The 21,181-nt window shown below is 40.8% G+C and overlaps 1 protein-coding gene and 1 long non-coding RNA gene across 2 annotated transcripts in view; one reads left to right on the top strand and one right to left on the bottom strand.

Annotated features, from left to right (window-relative positions):
* si:dkey-238d18.4 (TBC1 domain family member 15) overlaps nucleotides 1-21,181 on the bottom strand; it is a 31,425-nt gene that overhangs the window by 3,884 nt on the left and 6,360 nt on the right. The window contains exons 2-8 of the mRNA XM_042332692.1: nucleotides 15,478-15,663; nucleotides 9,418-9,542; nucleotides 7,894-7,997; nucleotides 4,483-4,550; nucleotides 3,049-3,195; nucleotides 2,105-2,195; nucleotides 856-1,004 (exon numbers count right to left, since the gene is read on the bottom strand). Coding sequence (XP_042188626.1) covers nucleotides 856-1,004; nucleotides 2,105-2,195; nucleotides 3,049-3,195; nucleotides 4,483-4,550; nucleotides 7,894-7,997; nucleotides 9,418-9,542; nucleotides 15,478-15,663 — 870 coding nt within the window. The remainder of the gene's footprint in view (nucleotides 1-855; nucleotides 1,005-2,104; nucleotides 2,196-3,048; nucleotides 3,196-4,482; nucleotides 4,551-7,893; nucleotides 7,998-9,417; nucleotides 9,543-15,477; nucleotides 15,664-21,181) is intronic.
* Nucleotides 16,539-19,856, top strand: LOC103187194. The gene is made up of 3 exons (XR_488862.2): nucleotides 16,539-16,702; nucleotides 17,864-17,973; nucleotides 19,636-19,856. It is a non-coding gene; the product is annotated as an uncharacterized LOC103187194 (long non-coding RNA).

A 21,181-nucleotide genomic window follows, 5' to 3' on the forward strand; every position in this document is an offset into this window, starting at 1 on the left:
CCTCCTGTAAAGTTCTCCCACACATTTTCTAGCTTCGTCCCTTGATATCAATCAGAGATAGGAACGCTGGCTGACTGTCCCCACCCTGTCTCAGCTGGACTCGGTCCAATTGCTGCACTGGCTGAGAGCAGAGTACTGGGACAGCCCAATGGCGTAATGGACAGTTTATGGACCACAAGGACCACCAAATCCTAGTATGTACAGAGTTTGCTGGTCTTGGCCATTGGGGTTTGGGGTGTATCTTTTCGAGAAGAAATAAATTTAATTATTTATGGCACCTGCATCAGAACATACAACAACAACAACAACAAGATTCCATTTATAAAGCGCCTTTCACGTCAGGAGGACGTCCCAAGGCGCTGCACAGTTGGGTCATGACCCGAGCAGGGGGGAAATGGTCAGGGTGAGGGGAGGGAGGGAGCGAGGAGGGGGAAATGGTCAGGGGAGGGAAGGGAGGGAGCGAGGAGGGGGAAATGGTCAGGGTGAGGGGAGGGAAGGGAGGGAGCGAGGAGGGGGAAGAGAGTCGAGAGGGGAGCTGAAGGCACGGTCAAAGAGAAAGGTTTTGAGGCCGGCCTTGAAGGAGGAAAGGGAGGAAGCAAGGCGAAGGCACTGGGGGATGGAGTTCCAGAGCCTGGGGGCTGAGAGGCTGAAGGCCCGACCATACTAGCCATACTCCTTACTACCCAGAATTGACACAGCGACTTGAAACTAGTGTCTCACACCACTGCAAGGACTGAAGACGTGCAACATATTCTACTAGCTTCATTAAAACAGCAGTGTTTTCTGTTACCTGAGCGCACACAATCTTCTATTTCCACTAAACATTCATTGCAATCAATTTCGTCGAGCACTCACCCTCTTTTTGAATATGAGACATTCTTTCTGAATCACGTGCCCTTTCTGCCTCCAGTGAATTTAACTCGAGATGATGGCTGCTGAGGATCTCAAACAGGCGGATTGCCTCGCTGTGCTCAAACTCCCTCTGAAATCCCAGGAGCAACCATCTGCCAATAAGAAGGACTACGTATAATATTTCCAATTAAAAAGGTCTGCTTGCTTCTATATGACCCTCACCTTTACTACAACCAACAATTTGTAGTAACGTTCTAAATTAAGGCCACAACAAGAATCTGAAAGTCGATCCACTGGGAATATAAAAGAGTAATCCCATTAGGTGGGTTAGATGTTGAATGCAATTGTGATAGTGGCTCACTCTCTGAACCCAGAAATCACTTCCTTGTATTTGCTATTGCTGACTGTGATGGAGAGATAATCCACAGATGATTAATTGGACATAATAGTATAATAGACAGTATATAGAATCATAGAATATTACAGCACAGAAGAAGGTCATTCGGCCTCTCATGCCTGTGCCAGCTCTTTTTAAGAGCTACCCACTCATTCCTACTCCCCCACTCTTTCCCCATATGTTTGCAAATGTTTCCTTTTCAAGTACCTATCTAATTCCCTTTTTGAAAGTTTTTATTGAATCTGTTTCTACCACCCTTTCAGGCAGTGCATTCCAAACTATAACAACTCTCTGTGCAAAAAAAATCTCCTCATCTCCCCTTTGGTTCTTTTGCGAATTATCTTGAATCTATGTGCCCTGATTACTGACTCACCTGCCACTGGAAATCGCTGAGCATTTAATGAGATCTAACTAAGTGTCTTGAGTGGTAAATTGGAACATTTTCTTAGTTCTCACTTGTAAAATACAGTATATCATTAAGTTGGAAATAGCTTGTACGTACTGTATGACACCAATTTCACCATGATATGCAAGACACAAACCCAATGTAAAGGTTCATCAGAAATCGATTGTAATGGCCTCATGAATAATTATCCACTGCTAAACAAAGTGGATAAATTAATCCATTAAGGCACTAGAAGAGAAAGTGTGGTTATTTGGGCACTGATAAATAAAACTCCAATCTTAATATCCATTCTAAGCATCTTGTTTAATTCACAAGTAATTGATAAGACTTTTCTTTACTGTACTTGAAAGATAGATTTTCTGCTCTCAGCACTAACATTACTGGGTTATTAATTACTGTAAAATCATTGCTCAATTTATTAAAGGGAAATGCTGCTTTTTTTTAATTACCTGTGACAGAAGGTCAGACCATTCATATTGTCCTGCAGGAGATGGGTGTGAAGCTCTGTGTCCAGCTCTTTCAGCAGTTGCTCCTCCAGCCCTAGATACACATGAAGTGCTTTATAGTCAATGAGAGGCAAAAAACCTACCAGTGAAAGTGAATTGTAAACAAATCAAGTCTTAGCTCAGTTATAAAAAGACCTTATGGAGACAGGTCATGTTAAATTATGCTTCTTTTATTCTACAGCAGGGTGTGGGGGGGAGGTGTCACTTGGTCGGCAGGGGCTGGTGGCGGGGATGGGGAGGCGGGACGGGCAAGATGCATGGTCAAAGAGGAAGATCTGGAAGAGGCAAGTCTTAAAGACTCTAGGATGGAGCTCCAGAGAGTGGGAGCAGATAGGCTAAAAGCCGAACCACTGATGGCGGGGTAAATAAGGTATTAAGCAGGCCGGCCAGTGCCTGTTGAGCAGCGGGAGTGGCTGGAAGGTTGCAGAGGTAGGATCGAGAGAAAAAATTTAGAAATAAATCAAATAAACAGAAGATAAAATAGAGATAAAGTAAGTCAAAATGTTAAACAAAGTTATATTTTCTATAGACTAGAAAGTTTTTCTTGCCCCGAAATATTTTAAGTTTATTTCTGTCTACAGGAAAATTCGGATGAGCCGGCAATGCAGTATAATTCTTTTGTATAAAGCATGATATACAAGGCAGAAAAGCAAAGCCATTGGGTAAAACAGCCACTAGATGGGGTTCAGTGATTTTAAAAAAAAATCCTTAAAATTGTCATTCTTGTACATATTGTAATTATAATGGTGTATGGTATATTCCTCATGAGTAATAAAGATTCAATAACACTCAATGGAATATTTCAGTGCTTTGACTACATCTTCTACAAATATCCATATAATTTGTGCTCACAAATTTTTTTGAAACATTATCCATTGAATACTTACTAATTTTCCTGATCAGTCCTTCTTCTTTGAAGTCATTAGAAATTTTCTCAAAATAGAAGGTACAGCACCAATAAGCATCAACTTCAGAGTCTAAAACTTCCAAAAAACGACTGACAAGGTCATTCATTCCTTGAGCGTAACCAACATCTAGAAAATATTTTTAAATGGGATTGAAAAAGTAAATCCAGAACAGTTCGTCAGGATGCAGCAAGACAGTATAACAAGAAGACATAGGACTAGCAAAGTGCTATTGCAGGACAGACACCACAACATTTTCCTTTCCCCAGAGGATAATTAATGACTGGAACATGGAATGCCTGGAATGCCAGGAAGCGTTGTTGAGACCAGGACATTACACTTTAAAAAACAGCTGATGGGAGAATGGTATGGTTGGTGTTCTGGAAGGATGAAATCAGATGGGCTGAAGGGTCCTCATCATCTGAACTAATTTTACGATCTTGTGAAGAAACTTTCACCTCATCATCGTGGTGAAATAAAGGTTAAATCACCTTTAATCCCTTGTAAACTTTATATTTTCCATATTATCACAATTTTAATGAACAAATTATTGTACATTATGTTTTTTTTGGTTGATGTATTATCACAATATTAATGAACAACAACTTGCATTTAATATAGCGCCCTTCACACGGGATAGCGTCAGAGCACAGTGGCGGAGTCTGACAACGAGCCAGTGGGAGAGGGAGTGGGGAGGTGACCATACGCACAATCAAAAATGAAGGTCTTTAGGCGGGATTTGAAGGTGGGGAGTGAGGGGGCAAGGCGGAAGGATCAAGGGAGAGAGTTGTAAAGTTTCGGGGTATAGTGGCTGAAGGCAAGACCACCGAAGGTGGAGCAAAGGACACAAGGGACAATTAGGAGGCCGGAGGCAGCAGGTGCTAAGCAGGTCAGATAGATAGGGAGGTGCGAGGGAATTAAGTGATTTGGAAACGAGTGAGAGGATCTTGAAGTCGATCCATTCAGTGATTGGGAGCCAATGGAACCTGGCAAGGACTGGTGTGATGTGGATACGGAGTTTTGTGCGGGTGAGTATCGGGTGGCAAAGTTTTGAATTAATTAGATTTTGTGTATGGTGGAGCTGGGGAGACCAGCGAGGAGAGCATTGGAATAGTCCAGCGGGAAATGATGAAGGCGTGGATGAGGGTTTCAGCTGCCTCTGTGAGATACGGACAAAGGCGGGCAATGTGGCGGAGGTGGAAAAAAGCATTCCTGGTCAGGGAACAAATGTGGGGTAGAAAGGAAAGCTGGGGATCGAACCTGACACCTAAGTTGTGCATGAGTTCGGAAAGTCTGAGGGAGAGCCCGGGGAGGTTGAGGAAATCAGACCCGAATAAAGTCCTGCAAATGTGGAAACAACACTAAGGAGTGAATGACAAATGAGGAGGATACTCAATGCTAGAATTACTGCAGTACCTGGATGAAATGCAGCAAAAGTGATAAGGATGTCTCTTAACACCATTAGGTTGGTCACACCTTCATTTCTATAGAAAAGAAAACAAGGAATAATCGAGAAACGTAATTGAACATGAAACAAAATACTATTAACATTCATTCTGAACTGAGCAAAATGCAATGGGGTAACATTCCACTTAGGTCTAAATTCACTCTATTAAACTAGAATTTCAGACCATCCAGAATTTGACAATTTGGTTCTTAAAAGAACTTACAGAAAAATGTCTTAAATTAAGACTGTATTTAAGAATTTGCCAAATTCTGAATACGCTGAAATGCTAATGTTAATCAGCCCCTTGGGACGTCCTCCCGACTTGAAAGGCGCTCTGCAAATGTAATTTTATATTTTATATTTTAAAGTAATCCGTACCCTAAAATTCACTAAGTTAGAACTGGAATGTTTATAATTCTGCCACATCGGAAGTTTTTTTGTTTAAATTGTAATTACTTGACCAGTTAAAGCTCACATCAATTTCATTAAACATTAAAATGAACATGTTTGGCTGCACACATTAGCAACTGGAATTGATTTTGAAAGGATTAGAGAGATCTTATATGCCAAGCCCAATCTCTTCATGGAGCAAAGTTGATATTTAATTCCATTTGTGGTTTGCGTTAGTAATAGAAAATTATCATTTATAATAATAATAAACTTGCATTTGATATAGTGCCTTAGCACGTCTTCAAGACATCTCAAAGTACTTCAACAGATTATACTATAAAGTGAATTGACTGTATATTTTGTGGGCAAAACTCAGCAGCCAACAGTCGTGGATTGCAGTGACCAATTTTTTTTAAGGAATTATTATCCGCGGGAAGCGGTCTGCCAATCGACTAACAACCAGGTTCCTATTTATTGTTAGGTAAACAGGGGTGTGTGCAGTAAGGAAACTTGTCCAACATTTCACCCTGCCAGGAATCGAACCCAGGTCTCTCGCTTGCAAGGCAAGTGCTCTAAGCACTGAGCTCCAGGACTACACAAATTTATGAATGGCAATGGCATTAAAGTATAAAAAAAATCAAGAGTAAAAAGAGATTTATGAATCAGAGACTAGATTATTTTTGACAAGGATCAAATTACTTCCAATTTAGCAATTCTAGGTATGAAATTCAGTCTATTATTAATTATTTCAAAGAAAGGATTGCTATGTTCCATTTTTACACTAGGAACCCCAGTGAAACAGAGTGATTTGCTTTTTAAAGCAGGTGTAAAAAATATTTCCCTATTGTATATGCTCTGAAAGGAAATGGAGCTCTTTTCTGAATTTGCCTTGCAAATTGGTGTCAGCTTGGCTTAATTGCTACCCTGGGTCAGAAAGTTGTGGGTTCAAGTTCCATATCTAAGACAACACTCCAGTTGTGGGAATACTGCATTGATGGGAGTAATAATAATGATAATAATAATCCTTGCATTTGATATAGCGCTTTTCACGTCTTCTAGACGTCTCAAAGCGCTTCAAGAATATGCTGTAAAGTGAATTGACTGTATATTTGTGGGCGAAACGCAGCAGCCAATTGCACACAGCAGTGTCCCACAAACAGTCGTGGATTGAAAATGACCAATTTATTATTGTTTTGTTTTGGAGGGATTACTATTAGGCGTGTGGAGTAAGGAAACTTGCCCAAGGTTTCGCCCTCTGCCTGGAATTGAACCCAGGTGTCTCGCTTGCAAGGCGAGTGCTCTAACCACTGAGCTACAGGACTCCATGTGAGTAGATCTGAGAAAGTTGTTACCAGCATAATCTGTTGTACAAGGCAGTTAACTTTTGGGACATTCTGGCTGGAAACCAAAATAGAAATGACAACATTCTAAACAAAATAACATTGGTCATTCACTTCATAGCTGTTTGTGTGACACTGCAGTGTACAAAATTGTTGCCACATTTGCCCACAAAATAATAATAATAATCCTTGCATTTGATATAGCGCTTTTCACGTCTTCTAGACGTCTCAAAGCGCTTCACAGAATATGCTATAAAGTGAATTGACTGTATATTTGTGGGCGAAACGCGGCAGCCAATTGCGCACAGCAATGTCCCACAAACAGTCGTGGATTGAAAATGACCAATTTATTATTGTTTTGTTTTGGAGGGATTATTATTAAGCGATTATTATTATTAAGGAAACTTGCCCAAGGTTTCGCCCTCTGCCTGGAATTGAACCCAGGTGTCTCGCTTTCAAGGCGAGTGCTCTAACCACTGAGCTACAGGACTCCATGTGAGTAGATCTGAGAAAGTTGTTACCAGCATAATCTGTTGTACAAGGCAGTTAACTTTTGGGACATTCTGGCTGGAAACCAAAATAGAAATGACAACATTCTAAACAAAATAACATTGGTCATTCACTTCATAGCTGTTTGTGTGACACTGCAGTGTACAAAATTGTTGCCACATTTGCCCACAAAATAATAATAATAATCCTTGCATTTGATATAGCGCTTTTCACGTCTTCTAGACGTCTCAAAGCGCTTCACAGAATATGCTATAAAGTGAATTGACTGTATATTTGTGGGCGAAACGCGGCAGCCAATTGCGCACAGCAGTGTCCCACAAATAGTCGTGGATTGAAAATGACCAATTTATTATTGTTTTGTTTTGGAGGGATTATTATTAGGTGTGTGAAGTAAGGAAACTTGCACAAGGTTTCGCCCTGCCTGGAATTGAACCCAGGTGTCTCGCTTGCAAGGCGAGTGCTTTAACCACTGAGCTACAGGACTCCATACAGTCACAGCACTTTACAGTATATCCTGGAAAGCACTTTGGGACATCAAGGGCGCTATCCAAATCTAAGGAATTTTGAACAAGGTTGCATACAGTGGAATGGACTGGTGTCAACAGGTGTTAATAGGGCCATTATACACTACCTTTCACAATTCTAATTGTGATCGCAGCATAATTGTTGAAATAACTTTTGTGAGGTGTCTCACCACTTGGCAGAAAAACTTTAAATCTGTAAGAATGATATCCTAAGTAAATGTAGCTTTTAAGAAGGAAGTAGGCAGGCATATGAAACAGAGGGGCTTGAAAGGGAATGAAGATATGGCAGGGAGATGGGATTGAACTTGCTCCTTGCTCTGTGAGTCGGTGAGGAATCCATGGGCCTCACTCTGTGCTGTGAAACTGAACCCTTTTCCCATTGTTGTTAGTTTAACTTCCCTCACTAAATTTCACGTGCTCCCGACGTGAAAGGCGCTTTACAAACGTAATCTTATTGTTGTTAAATTGTACATTACGAGTTTTGTTTTTACCTTTTTATTCTTATTTAAGAGAGGCCGTGAGGAAGATGATGATAAATTTATTGTATATCAGACACAGTGTCATAGTGAGACTGCAGCATTTCAAAACTATTGCTGCCTTATCTGTACCCACTTACTGGTAATAATCTAGGACCCGTTCTGTTCTTGGCACATCTTTGTCTATGATCCTAATCGCTTCATGCAGGTCATGCACATTGATTTGGTGACGATCCACGTAAACCTGGAAAAATTACACAAAATGCAACATTATGTGGTCTTGCTAACATTTCAGAATTTAGCATTCATTTAACACTAAACACTCCTCATGGCCTAGAGGGTAAAGCACTGCCCACTCCAGAATGAAGCTACACAGACCAGAAGGCTGCGAGTTTCAATTCCATTCTGTGTTCAGTTATCTGATATCAGTTGGAACAGTGGTAGGGATGCTGCAATTCGCCTCAGTGCCCCTGACCTAGGGAGGGCCAAATAGGCCAAGATTGTGTTCCACATCGATATCCATTAATCCCTGCCAGCAAATGTGTATGTATGGAGTCAGGTGAGGACAGAATTGGACTCAGTTGTGAAATCAGCCATACAGTTCAACACTTACTATCACATGAGTAAAGACCACATTAATGAGGTACTAGAGGATTCTTATGGATCCACTTCAGGAGATAAAAAATTAGTCAAACAAATTCAGGGGAGGAGAAAATTTGGTCCAAAAAAGAGCATAGAATCTGCATTGTATCTGGGAATGATGTATCCACAACAACAACTTGCATATAGTGCCCTTCGTGTGGGTTAGCGTCCCGGAGCGCTTGTGTCACACAAGGAGACTTAGAAGAGCAGTTGTCCCATTGCTTTTAGTTTAACTTCTCCCAGTAAATTGTACATTATGAGGTTTTGGTTGATATATGACACTGCGTGAAGCGATTAGGATCATAGACAAAAATGTACCAATAACAGAACGGGTCCTAGATTACTGCCAGTAAGTGGGCACAGACAAGGCAGCAACGATTTTTGAAATGCTGCAGTCTCACTATGACACTAGTCTGATATACTATGAATTTATCATTCAACTTTCTTACAGACTCTTTTAAATAAGAACATAAAAGCAAGATACTGCAGCATTTCAAAACCAATGCAGCCTTACCTGAGATGCCAATAGGACTCACCAATGTCAATGTACTTTCAGAAATTTGTCTATACAATTTCAACACTGAAATACTTAGCGTAGAAAAAAGCTATAGCATCTATAGGCTGCAGAGTCCTGAATATGTGAGTGCTCCACACCCCCTCTGTGGATGCCATCACATGTGATAGAAATCAAACTAACATTTCACACAGGGAGGGAGAAAATACTATGCAATGGGCAGAGAGCTGCCTTGACAGAATATCTTCTGCCACCCTCTTGAATGGAAAGAATAATAAAAATATATACATGCACAAAATTAGGAAATTCTGTTACATTTCTGTACTACGCTTGTGATGCTGAGCATTATAATTCATTCGCAATAAAGTTGGATCAACTGTACAACAAATTCTTTATTAGACATGTACCCTCTTAACTGTAAACGACAATTCATGGTATCCTTAGTGTTTGTGAAACAACTTTTTGATGTACATTCTCCAGAAATAGACCTGCTGTTCATGCAAACTACCTTTGCCTGCAGTTCTATAAAGGTCATCTGCTCATTCCTTTCATCAGATAGATCCACATCTGGCCCTTTAAGATTACAGCTGTTTCCAGTTTGTTGATAAGCGAGGGCAGCTTCATAAAGTTCTGCTGCAGGGGCAAAATGTGAAACAACTCTAGTTAGTCCAAGAAGTAACTTCCCAAGTAAGATTGAAACTAAGGAACATCCAGTTGAACAAATAGTGCTAAAACAGTTAAAATACATTAAAAAGGTATTGCAGAGCTCCTAAAGGAACCACAGCAATAGTAATGTTTATGTGTTTTTGCTGGATTCTAATAGAGTATACTAACCATATGTACATCAAGAACAGTGAGCACCTACATTGGTAATGCACGTCTGGATTGACGAAACTCGAAGAAGAGATCACCAGTATTAGCTGGATTGAGGTTGTCACGAAGGCAATGGAGGCATGAAGAGTGAAGTGGACAATATTGCAGAGAATGGTGTCAAACAGGAATGATGTTAGAAAACTCACATGCCAACCCATCAACCTCTGGGAGAGGATGGATAGGAAGGGGAGAGAAGGAAAACACTGATAACACAGATAAAAGAAATAAAGAGTTCACAGAATCTTCAGAAAATTCAAGTATAATTTTCTAATAGATCAGATGGTTGCCCACCACTTCATTACTGCAATTGTGACAATCAAAGCATGGCATATGAGTATATCAGTGTAAACATTGCTGGGAGTAACAAAAGCCTCTTTCGTTAGCTGTCTTTAGGGTCTAATTTATAATGCTGTATTCGCAAAAGGGGAAAAGCTGTGATTTCTGAAAGATACTAAAGTGTAAACAAAGGCAGGAAAGCCAGAAACAAACATCCCCACAATCGCCTTTGTTCTAAAGCTTTTTTTTCACACTTGGCAGTTTTCGGAATTGACAATCTTGATCTAATCATTCAGGCTGACTGGGGAGGCTGAATTAGCACTTTCCTTCAAACTTTCCCCAAACACCTCGTTCTAGGAACATAGGAGGAGTGGGCCATTCAGACCTTTGAGGCTGTTCCGCCATTTAATTAGATCACAGATGATTTGTACCTCAACTAATCTTTCAATTCCAATTTCCCACTTTCTCCCCATATCCCTTAATACCCTGACCTACCAAAAATATATCAACCTCACTCTTGAAGATGTGGATGGATCCAGCATCCACGGTCTTTTGGGGGAGAGAATTCCAGTTTTCCAACACCCGTCGAGTGAAAAAAATGCTTCCTGATTTCACTCTTAAATGGCTGGTTCTAATTTTAAGACAATGCATTCTAACGAGGAACCACTGTATAATAAAAAAGATCACTACAGGGAAACCTTGTTATAATATGGTTGGGTGGGTTCAATAACTCACCATATAGACCAAGTGCAAAAAATGTTCGAATTCTATCAGATCACAGTTGACATCACTTTCTGGACATAGTGGTCCCCTCCTCTTCAACATCTATATGCTGCCTCTTGGTGATGTAATCCGCAGACATGGCGTCAACTTCCACATGTATGTGGATGACACCCAACTCTATCTTTCTGCCTCCACCCTCGACTCCAGAACCATTGCTGTCCTAACAAAATGTCTGTCAGACATCAAGTCCTGGATGAGAGCCAACTTTCTTCAGTTGAATGTCAACAAGACCGAGGCTCTCCTGATTGGCTCCCGTCAGCGCCTCCTCACCTCAGGCACTGACAGCATCACCATCCATGGTTGCACACTTCACCTCACTGAGCCAGTCCGCAACCTTGGGGTCTTGTTTGACCCTCAACTATCCTTTCTACCCAACATCCGTGCCATGACCTGCTCTGCCTTCCCCCACCTCCACAACAGGTGGAATCCTGTAGCTCAGTGGTTAGAGCACTCGCTTTGCAAGTGAGAGACCTGAGTTCAATTCCAGGCAGAGGGCAAAACCTTGGGCAAGTTTCCTTACTCCACACGCCTAATGATAATCCCTTTAAAAAAAAACAATAATAAATTCGTCATTTTCAATCTACGACTGTTTGTGGGACACTGCTGTGCACAATTGGCTGCCGCGTTCGCCCACAAATATACAGTCAATTCACTTTACAGTATATTCTGTGAAGTGCTTTGGGACGTCTAGAAGACGTGAAAAGCGCTATATCAAGTGCAAGGATTATTATTATTATTATTATAATAACATCACCCGGCTCCCCCCTGTCTCACACCGCAAGACACCAAAACCTTCATACACGCATTCATAACATGGAGACTTGAGTATGCAAACGCATTGCTTGTTGGCCTCCCCAACTCCTCCATCCATTGGCTGCAGATCATCCAGAACTCTGCAGCCCGTGTCCTCTCGCGCACCAGGCTCTGTGACCCTATCACCCTCATCCTTGCCCAACTCCACTGCTTCCCATTACTCAGAGGATACAGTTCAAGATCTTGGTCCTCACCTTCAAAGCCCTCTATGGCCTTGCTCACCCCTACCTCTGCGATCTCCTAACCCACCATCTTGCCCGCTCCCTCTGTTCAGCAGGCTCTAGCCTGCTTCACGTCCTCCACCTCACCCGGCACACCGTTGGTGGGCAGGCATTCTGCCACTCTGCCCCCACCCCCTGGAACTCCATCCTGCAGTCCCACTGCCTCGCCCCCTCCCTTGCCTCCTTCAAGACCCTTTTCTTCAACCGTGTTTTCAATCACCCTGCTTGCCACCCTGCCCTCCATTCTCCCCAATCCTGACCCCCAGTTTGGATCCGAAACACTGACTGTCCAGCGACTTGGGACGTCCTCCAGATGTGAATCGCACTATACAAATGTAATGTTGTTGTAATGTTCAGGAGGTGAGAAAAGTGGCAACCTGAAGATCCAGAAATCATACTTTTTTGTAGCATAGGATACTGGGGGCTGACTCTGTGTTGGAAGCCCGGTATACTGAGCTCCCGATTTGCGCAAGATAGTCCCATTCTATACCTGAGGCAGTGTTCTTTGAAAGGCTTTATAATGAGGTTCCCCTGAACTTTGAGTGATCATAGTACTTTAGACCCCTTTGTAAGAGCTGATGCCTCCATGATTCTCATTTACATTCTTTACAAGATCACAAGCTGCTTTGATCCCATCCTTCCAGAAGACCCATTTTACTGTTTTTCCGACCTGAAAGGAACTATATAAATGTAATTTGTCGTTGTTTCTATCCAGCTGTTATTAGTATGGATGAACTGCAGCTATGCTGCAAAGTGTGTGTGGGTGTGTGTGTATGGGGGGAGTGTCTAAGACATTATTCTCGTGGGGTATTTTTAGGAACTCTTTCACTTTCCATCAATGCCTTATATTTTTAAAAGGCTAGTTTGGATTGGAATCAAAATGGAGCACAAGTAGTAGTTTACTGCATTTGCCTTGCAATGCCAAATCATATGATCACAGGAGCCTGTCATGTGTAGCTACAATCTATCTCACTTCCTCCCAGGACGGTGAGAACTCCTCTAGTTTGTAAAGCAGTACACTGTCTGGAAATACATTTGAGTTCTTCGTCGTCTTTGTGGGATAAATTCCACAACAGCTGCTGCACTTTTGATTGCCAAACATTCAACAATGTTCTGTATGTCTTTAAACCAGTGATCAAGCCGTACAAGTGGGCTGAGTGCCCAGGCCACTCACAGCCAAGATAAAATGGCAGTCTGCTCCTCCAGAAGCAGTCGTTGCAGTTATCTTTGGTGGCATTGGGACACCATCTCTCTGGTGAGTCTTGTCACCTCCGCATGCAGCAGGTCTGCCTTGTACTACTAAGTGGGGTGACATCAGCAACACTATGATAAAGGAAATGAGCCATGACACTGAATTGGTCCAGATCTTAAAGCAATTAATTCATAATGCTTCTCCCCAAATTGGAGCACTGTTCAGCTCAGCACTGTTTCAGCTTCAGCTCTGCTGAAATAAAAGCAAATTCCTGTTGACATGTGGTTTTCTAAGACACTTGAGCCTTAATGCAGTTTGATCGGTGGTAAAATCAAAGCCCTATTGAAATCAAACTTTCCTTTAATATACATTGATCTCATTGGGGTGTCACTAAAAATAGATCAAACTGGTAGCTACTCTAAAATATATCAGGGAACTATCAGCTAGCTATATTTTCAGATATACTTTGCAAAATGCTGTTGACACTACAATAAATCACTACACACTCCTGATCTAAACCAATTGTTTTATCTTTATGCTGCTATGTTTTATCTTTATGCTGCTATGCTTGCTGTGTTGCTAGTATAGCAATGGTATTGGACAAGAACTTTTTATTTTCTTAGCAGTATATAAATGCAAGTTGTTGTTCTGCATTAATAACAATCCTTGCATTTGGAGGTTGTTTGAAAGTGCATCACAGAATTTACTGTACAAGTGACTGTATTTTGTAGGCAAAATTATGATTTAGTAAAAGCATTTATCAAAAAGTCCTGAGAGAGTTGATATTGCATTGTTCTGTGTTCCATTCCGTTGAACTCGTGCCTACAGAAGAAAGTTTGCAAAGCATTTCCAACTTATTGATTTGTTTTTTTCCTGACTCACTTTTCCTAAAATGATTCTGCATGTTGCTATCTTTCTCTGGGTTTTCACTCAGCATTTCTTGGTCGAATTTGTCCTTTTTATTCGTTCGTCCACACAACACAGTCATTACACTTTACAGTAAATCCTATGAAGTGCTTTGAGATGTCCTCCTGACATAAAAGGCGCTATACCTTAAGGATAGGATTATTTTTATGGATTTTACCTAAATGCACTCATGGATCTTTCTGATATTTTGTTTTCGCTATGATTGTCTGCACGTTTTTGCTTCAGTGTGATTTCTAAATTTACCCCATCCGCCCAGCCAAACAAATCTGTGGGGTGGCTCTATCTGGGATTCGACATAATACTGATGGCAAAGAGAAGAGTTGGGAGGGAAAGTGCATTTAACTCCCCCCACCCCCAAGGCAGAAGCAAATCCTAGGGCAATACTTAAACATATTATACACAGCAGACCCTGTTAGAACATGGCAGCTGATGGCCATAAAATCTCAACCAGCCTCATCAGGGCGTGCGAGCTGGTCTTGACCTCTAATGGCGTCAGTGCGCATTTCAGCAGAAATCCAACCAGCTTCCAACCTGTGGCAAAAATGGCTGACTTCTGGGCACTGATGATGTGACTTCCTGCACGCTACACAATGCCCTGGAAGTGTCAGCCATGTCAAGTTGGCCTGTGGCCTGGACTTTTTTTGAAAGATTTTAATAGAGTGAATAAGAAACGCAAGGTGGAGAGATCTAAATACAACACTGTGTATATACTGGAGTGAGAAAGAAGAAAGAAAGATAAGCACAGCCCCGGAACCATACAGAGATCCATTAACCACCCCACTGTTTTCAGATCCGCAGTGAGGCCAGTTCCAATTAGTACGATTATCGGGCTCTCTACTGCACTTGATAAAGGTACTGTCTGATGTAAATATAAATCAGACCAGTAGCTATCAGATTTGAACATTAGAGTGTTCTGAGTAGCTGATCTAAGCCGAAATGTGAGTGGAGAGACCAAAATTGGCTGTAGTGTATCTGGATTAGAGAGGAATATCAGCCAACGTTCCTAAACCAATCTGACCTCCACCGGAGATACATGTCTGTACAAAGATAGAGTTGGGCTAAGCTTTGAATAGCTACTTTCTGAACATTTGCAAGAGCTACAAGAGTGGACTGTGGAACCGCATGACAGCATTATTCAGTACCTCAGGAGAGGAGGGTATGAAAGAAAACTGTGTGGAGAAACATGATGAGAAGAAAAACAATACAGTGAGTTGCTAATTGTCACTTCACGCTCGAAGCCTTTAATTTAAAAACGATTCCCATAAGACATGACCATAAATCTCCTGAATCATCGACTATTCCAACAATTACATTCAACCCCTGAGATATTATTTTCTTCATATTCACTTGTTATTCTAATTCTTGGAAAATTGGATTTTTCCTTTTTTAAACAAAATCCACAATTTCAGGAAAAGCAAAAGTCAAAAAGGATTCCATTTTCTATTCTGACTGATAGAAATAAGTACGGAATAGTAGCACTTACTGTCTGACTCGTCCACTCTCATTCTTGTACCACTTGGCATAAGGGATTGCCATCTGCACTTCATCATCTTGTACCGGACAAATAGCTCCAGCGCCAGCGCTTTGCGTTCTCGTGCTGTGGAGGTGCAGGGATACATCCCGAACAAAAATTTCCATGCATCTTTCCGTATACTGGGATCCACACCACCTAAACAAAAAGGGTAAAGTGTATGTATACAGACAGAGAATATATTCAAAATCCCATTGTTGTCTGAAAATCTTAACTCTGAGGTGACACGATTCTTAGATTGCTTTTAATTTTTAACAATGGTTGCACTTATATAACTAACAATGTTACAAATTCCTTCAAAATAACAACCAGGCACAATCGTCCAGACTGTATTACCAGAGGATTTATTGCCATTGATCCCGAGTTTATAAATTTTATACAACTTAAAGATTTTTTTAATATTAATGAGGTCTAAAGGGTTATAATTTGAGTAATGTTTCTCTGTGCAGAATAATGGGGTGATTTAAGATCTATTTTCATATTCAATTGCTACACAACACATGATGTGATTTGAGTTAGTCTATGCAATTCTAAGTGAATAATTGCTTGCCACATGATCATTCCACTCAAAAATCAAAACAAATCATCTCTCTATCCATTACAATAGTTGCAGATATATCTCTAACTACAAATGAACTGTTGCCTTTTTCCGTTATTCAGCTTAAAAACAGACTACAATTTGGATTTACATTGACTGTACAGTCCAGAAAGAGGTCATTTGGCCCAACCAGTCCATGTTGATGTTTATATTTCACACAAGTCTCCAGCCACTCTCCCATATCCCGTTATTCCCTTCTTCCTCACGTGTGTATCTAGCTTCCTCTTAAATACATTTATATTTCTGATCACGGCTTCATGTAGCGAGTTCTACATTCCCACATTCTCACTCTCCTTGGTGCGAAGACGTTCCTTATAAATTCTCTTTTTAGCACCTTGGGACGTCCTCCCGACGTGAAAAGCACTATACAAATGTAATCTTGTTGTTGTTGATGTTTAGATCCGTTAGTCCCTATCTTAAACTCGTGTTCTCTAATTACAGATTCTACAACAGTGGGAACAGCCTATTTATAGAACCCTTTCATGATTTTGAACACCTCTATTAGGTACCCTCTTGGATGTCTCTTCTCTCACGATTTGATTGACTGATTCTGAATTGACCGTGATTTGAGACAGACATGTAAGTGAGTAGAAGAGGCAAGTTTTCAGTCCGTGAGTCCCTTGACTAAATCCCCTCTGTAACATCACTCTCTTGAAAATAAAAACACCATGGACCGTCATGATTCCCAGAAGAGAGTGGTGAGTCTGGTACATCTCCACATCTGACACTGGCTTAATCTGACACATCAAACACAGCACATGATATCCGCCCAGTCATGTTCACCTCATTAAACGTTTTGTGACATCACCTTTTACCAGTAATTGTATACCCTTTTGGATAGGAATTGGCATGGTTACTGCTGGGTCAATGTAGTCATGTGGATATCTCACGAAGGTTGCCTTTCATTCTACTATAAGGAAGATCAGTCACACTAACGGTGTACGGCAAGACTGAACTATGAAAACACAGTCTGCTTTCATTCGCTCCAAGTCACGAGTAAGCTGTGTGAACAGCTGGCAACATTGGACGAAATCATCTCTCCTTATCATAATCCTCTAAATTTGTTTCAGTCACTCTCTCATCTCTGGTTTCAAAGCATTTATGATTCAGATACAGTACTACAATAGATATTACACAGTCATCTACGACTCACTCAAATATATATTTTACATTGCATTTTTATATTATTTGCTTTTCTTTGGTCAAGTTTTACAAGTTATTTTCTATCCATTAAGTCCTCCCAGTGCTATGCCTCATTTCTCAGTTAAGACAAGTGACCTGCTCTCAAGTGTGACACCAACGTCAGTTTACAGTGACTAGCAAACGTGTGCAATGGCAACCTGAGGGAGATTTTCTGCATGGAAGAAGCACTTTGGCTCTGCTCAGGAATCTACAAAGGGCTGCATATTTGCTATGTGGAGAATCACCGAACCCACATTCTACCACTGTAATAGATCCATGCTAATTTTCCCTTGCCCAAACTAAAACAAAGGCCAAATGTATCTCAGGGTAAAGTATATATCCCAAAAATAATATCTTGGGATACAGTATAATGACTGCCAGGATGGTAGAAGGCGAACCAGATGGACCTTGGTCTTTTTGCCTAGCAAATTCTTATGTTCTTATGTGTTTGAAGGGCAAGTGTTGGTACCTTTAGTTGAACAATTTCCCTGCTCTACCTTTTAGGTACCACACCACAATCTTGGTCAATTCAAATTAAATTGTTTCCTTTTCTTCTAGTGAGTATCCTACTTGGACTAGTGACCATGAATATAGAGTTGAATGGTCTCCAAGATGCTGTGTTCAATTCAACCCTCTGTGGTGGCCTCAGTAGTCCAGTTCTAAGCCAGGTGGGTCCACAGTACTCCAGGGACTACTGATGACAGACCAATCAGCTTGGCTTATTGGCAAGACTTGGAGGGGCAGTTACTGGGAGCCAGCATTCTTCCCACCCAGCTTGTTAACCTTGCAAACCAAAGCCTTACCGTGTAGGGTTGACAGCTGCAAAAGCAGCAGAAAGCTTGCCAGGCAATAGACACTAAATGGTAGTTTTAAAGAGGGTTCTGGAGCAGAGAGCCTGGGGGTTCACAAACACAGGTCTTTGAAGGTGGCAGGATATGTTGATACAGCTGTTAAAAAAAGAATATGGGATCCTTGGCTTTATAGAGGCATAGAGTACAAAAGCAAGGAAGTTCTGCTGGACCTTTATAAGTCACTGGTTAGGCCTCAACTGGAGTATTGTGTCCAATTCTGGGCCCTTCACTTTAGGAAGGATATCATGGCCTTGGAGAGGGTATAGAGGAGACTTACCTGAATGATACCAGGAATGAGGAACTTTAGTTATTTGGAGAGACTAGAGAAGCTGGGAGTATTCTCCTTAGAGCAGAGAAAGTTAAGGGGAGATTTAATAGAAGTGTTCAAAATTATGAGGAGTTTCAAAACAGTGTAAACTGTTTCCACTGGTAGGTGGTTCGATAACCAGGGGATATAAATTCAAGATAATTGGCAAAAAAATGAGAATGTTTTACTTTTTTTAAACACGCACACACACAGAGTTGTCATGGTCTGGAATGCACTGCCTGAAAGGCTAATGGAAACAGATGCAATAATAACTTTCAAATGGGAATTAGATTAATATTTGAAAATGAAAAATTTGCAGGGTTCAGGGAAGGAGAGGGGGAGTGGGACTGATTGGGTAGCTCTTCCAAAGAGCCGGCACAGGCACAATGGGCCGAATGGCCTTCTTCTGTGGGGTCCTGTATCTTAGTAGTTAGAACATTTGTTTGCAAGCGAGAGTCCTGGGTTCGATTCTCCACTCGCCTAATAATAATCCCTCAAAAAAAAATTGGTCATTTCAGTCCACAACTGTATGTGGACACTGCTGTGTGCAATTGGCTGCCGTATTTCACCCACAAATAGACAGTCAATTCAATTCACTTTACAGTCCATTCTGTGAAGCACTTTGAAATGTCTAGAAGACGTGAAAAGTGCTACATCAAATGCAAGGATTATTATTATTATGTGCTGTAATATTCTAGTATTCTAATGCTCTTGATTGCAAGCTATGAGCTTCTAGCTTGTTGAACTCCAAAAATATTCGAAGGAGACCCCAAGCTTTGGCTTTTGCCAAGGTGCACCTAATCATCCCCAGAATTAGGTAAGCAGGGTGCATCTTTTCAAGGAGAGTGTATATTTGAGATACAGGGAAATTTCTATAGGTGGCATTTATATGTGGAACTCTGATTGATCTGTCTAAGCATAGTGATGGATTTCCACACATGTCAGACACTCAGCTAATGAGGAGAAATGATAACGAGGTAAAAAGTTTGAACTAATAATCCTTACATTTAGATATCCCAAACTGCTTCACAGAATATATTGTAGAATGGTGTAACTGTGTGCAAACAGGGTAGCCAATTTGTGCCACAAACAGCTATATGCATGTCAAATTTTACTGGGGTTTACTGGAAAGAGTGGTTAGTCAGGAGAAACTCCCTTCTCTTTTTGAACAGTGCCAAAGGATCTTTGACGTTCACCTGATGGGACAGGCAGATGGGACCTCGGTTTAACGTCTCATCCGAAGGACTGTACCTCCAACAATGTAACACAGCAGCTGCAGTACTTCATTGGAACTATCGTAGATATTAGTTAGTGCTTCCAAAAGGGGAGAATAATAAGAGAAACCAATGTAATATGTTTTATTAAATCAGACAAATGATTTGCATAGGCTGAGTCCTAACTACTCAATTTGTTAATTTTCAACATTCATTGTTGTGCAGTTATAATGAATGAAAATAAAATTGCAAATTACATTTTAATATTTTAAAATAAAATTGCATTTTTTGTAAGTTCACAGCAACAAATTTTCTAAACTAATAATAATCCTTGCATTTGATATAGCGCCTTATCAAGGCTTCGAGACGTCTCAAAGAATATACACAGAATATACTGTAAAGTGAATTGACTGTATATTTTGTGAGTGAAATGCGGTAGCCAATTGCGCACAGCAGTGTCCCACAAACAGTCGTAGATTGAGTGACCAATTTATTATTTTTTTGAAGGAATTATTACCCCAGGAAAAGCGATACGCTAATCGACAAAAAAACAGGCTTACTTGCTGCTAGGTAAACAGTGGCATGTGGAGTAAGGAAACTTGCCCACTGTTTCACCCTGCCGGGAATCAAACCCAGGTCTCTCACTTGAGTGCTCGCGCTACAGGACTCCACGAAAAACAAAATAGAATAGCTCAGGTATGTAATAACTATTGATACCAGAAAAATACTACCTGTTCAGTAGATTTGGATCTAGACATATTAGTGGGGGAATTGCACAGCAATTTCACATTTCATGGAGAATGGAAATAGTTTTACAATTCCAAAAATTCCCCAGTAACACTTGTAGACTAAAATTAATGGAATGTACCTACGCTTGAAATTTCTAATAACTCCAGCTGAAATTACCCTTCATGAAATCTACCTCTTTCCTTCATAGAAAAAATCAGGGCACTGAGGAGTGCATAGTATCTCATGTGCAGAATCAAAGTACAGGCTATATCAATGCACATAGTTTTAATTCTGAAATGGCAACAGAATTAATGACTGGACACTGACACGATGTTGATCGATATTTGTATTCAACAAGTTTACATTGGAAAAGTGTAAATAGCGTTTACATTATTTTATAAAAACAATCAACTTGACTCTCATTCTCTAACAATGAACTGAGTTTAACTGTGAATAAATTTCAATAGAATTATGCTTCACAAGATTAATCCATGAGCAAAATGCCATCCAGTGCTGTTCCTGCAATCTTGTCAGACTATCTACCAGAGTTTAAGGAGCTCTGACTGAGCTGCTAAGAAAGAAGTGCCATCAATGGAGTGGTAAGAAGCACCCTGCAAGCTCAGGGTGTGCAGAGAGAGTCCAAAACCCCCCAAAATCCTGTTCTCCACTGACCACTACCTCCTCCACAACCCCTCTCAAACACCTTCGATCCTCACTTCAGATGCCAAGTGCAAAGAGTTCCTGGACTTGTTTACTTCCAAGATAAATAACATCC

Source organism: Callorhinchus milii, unplaced genomic scaffold (genome assembly GCF_018977255.1).
Source record: "Callorhinchus milii isolate IMCB2004 unplaced genomic scaffold, IMCB_Cmil_1.0 Scaffold1, whole genome shotgun sequence".
Classification (NCBI taxonomy): Eukaryota; Metazoa; Chordata; class Chondrichthyes; order Chimaeriformes; family Callorhinchidae; genus Callorhinchus; species Callorhinchus milii.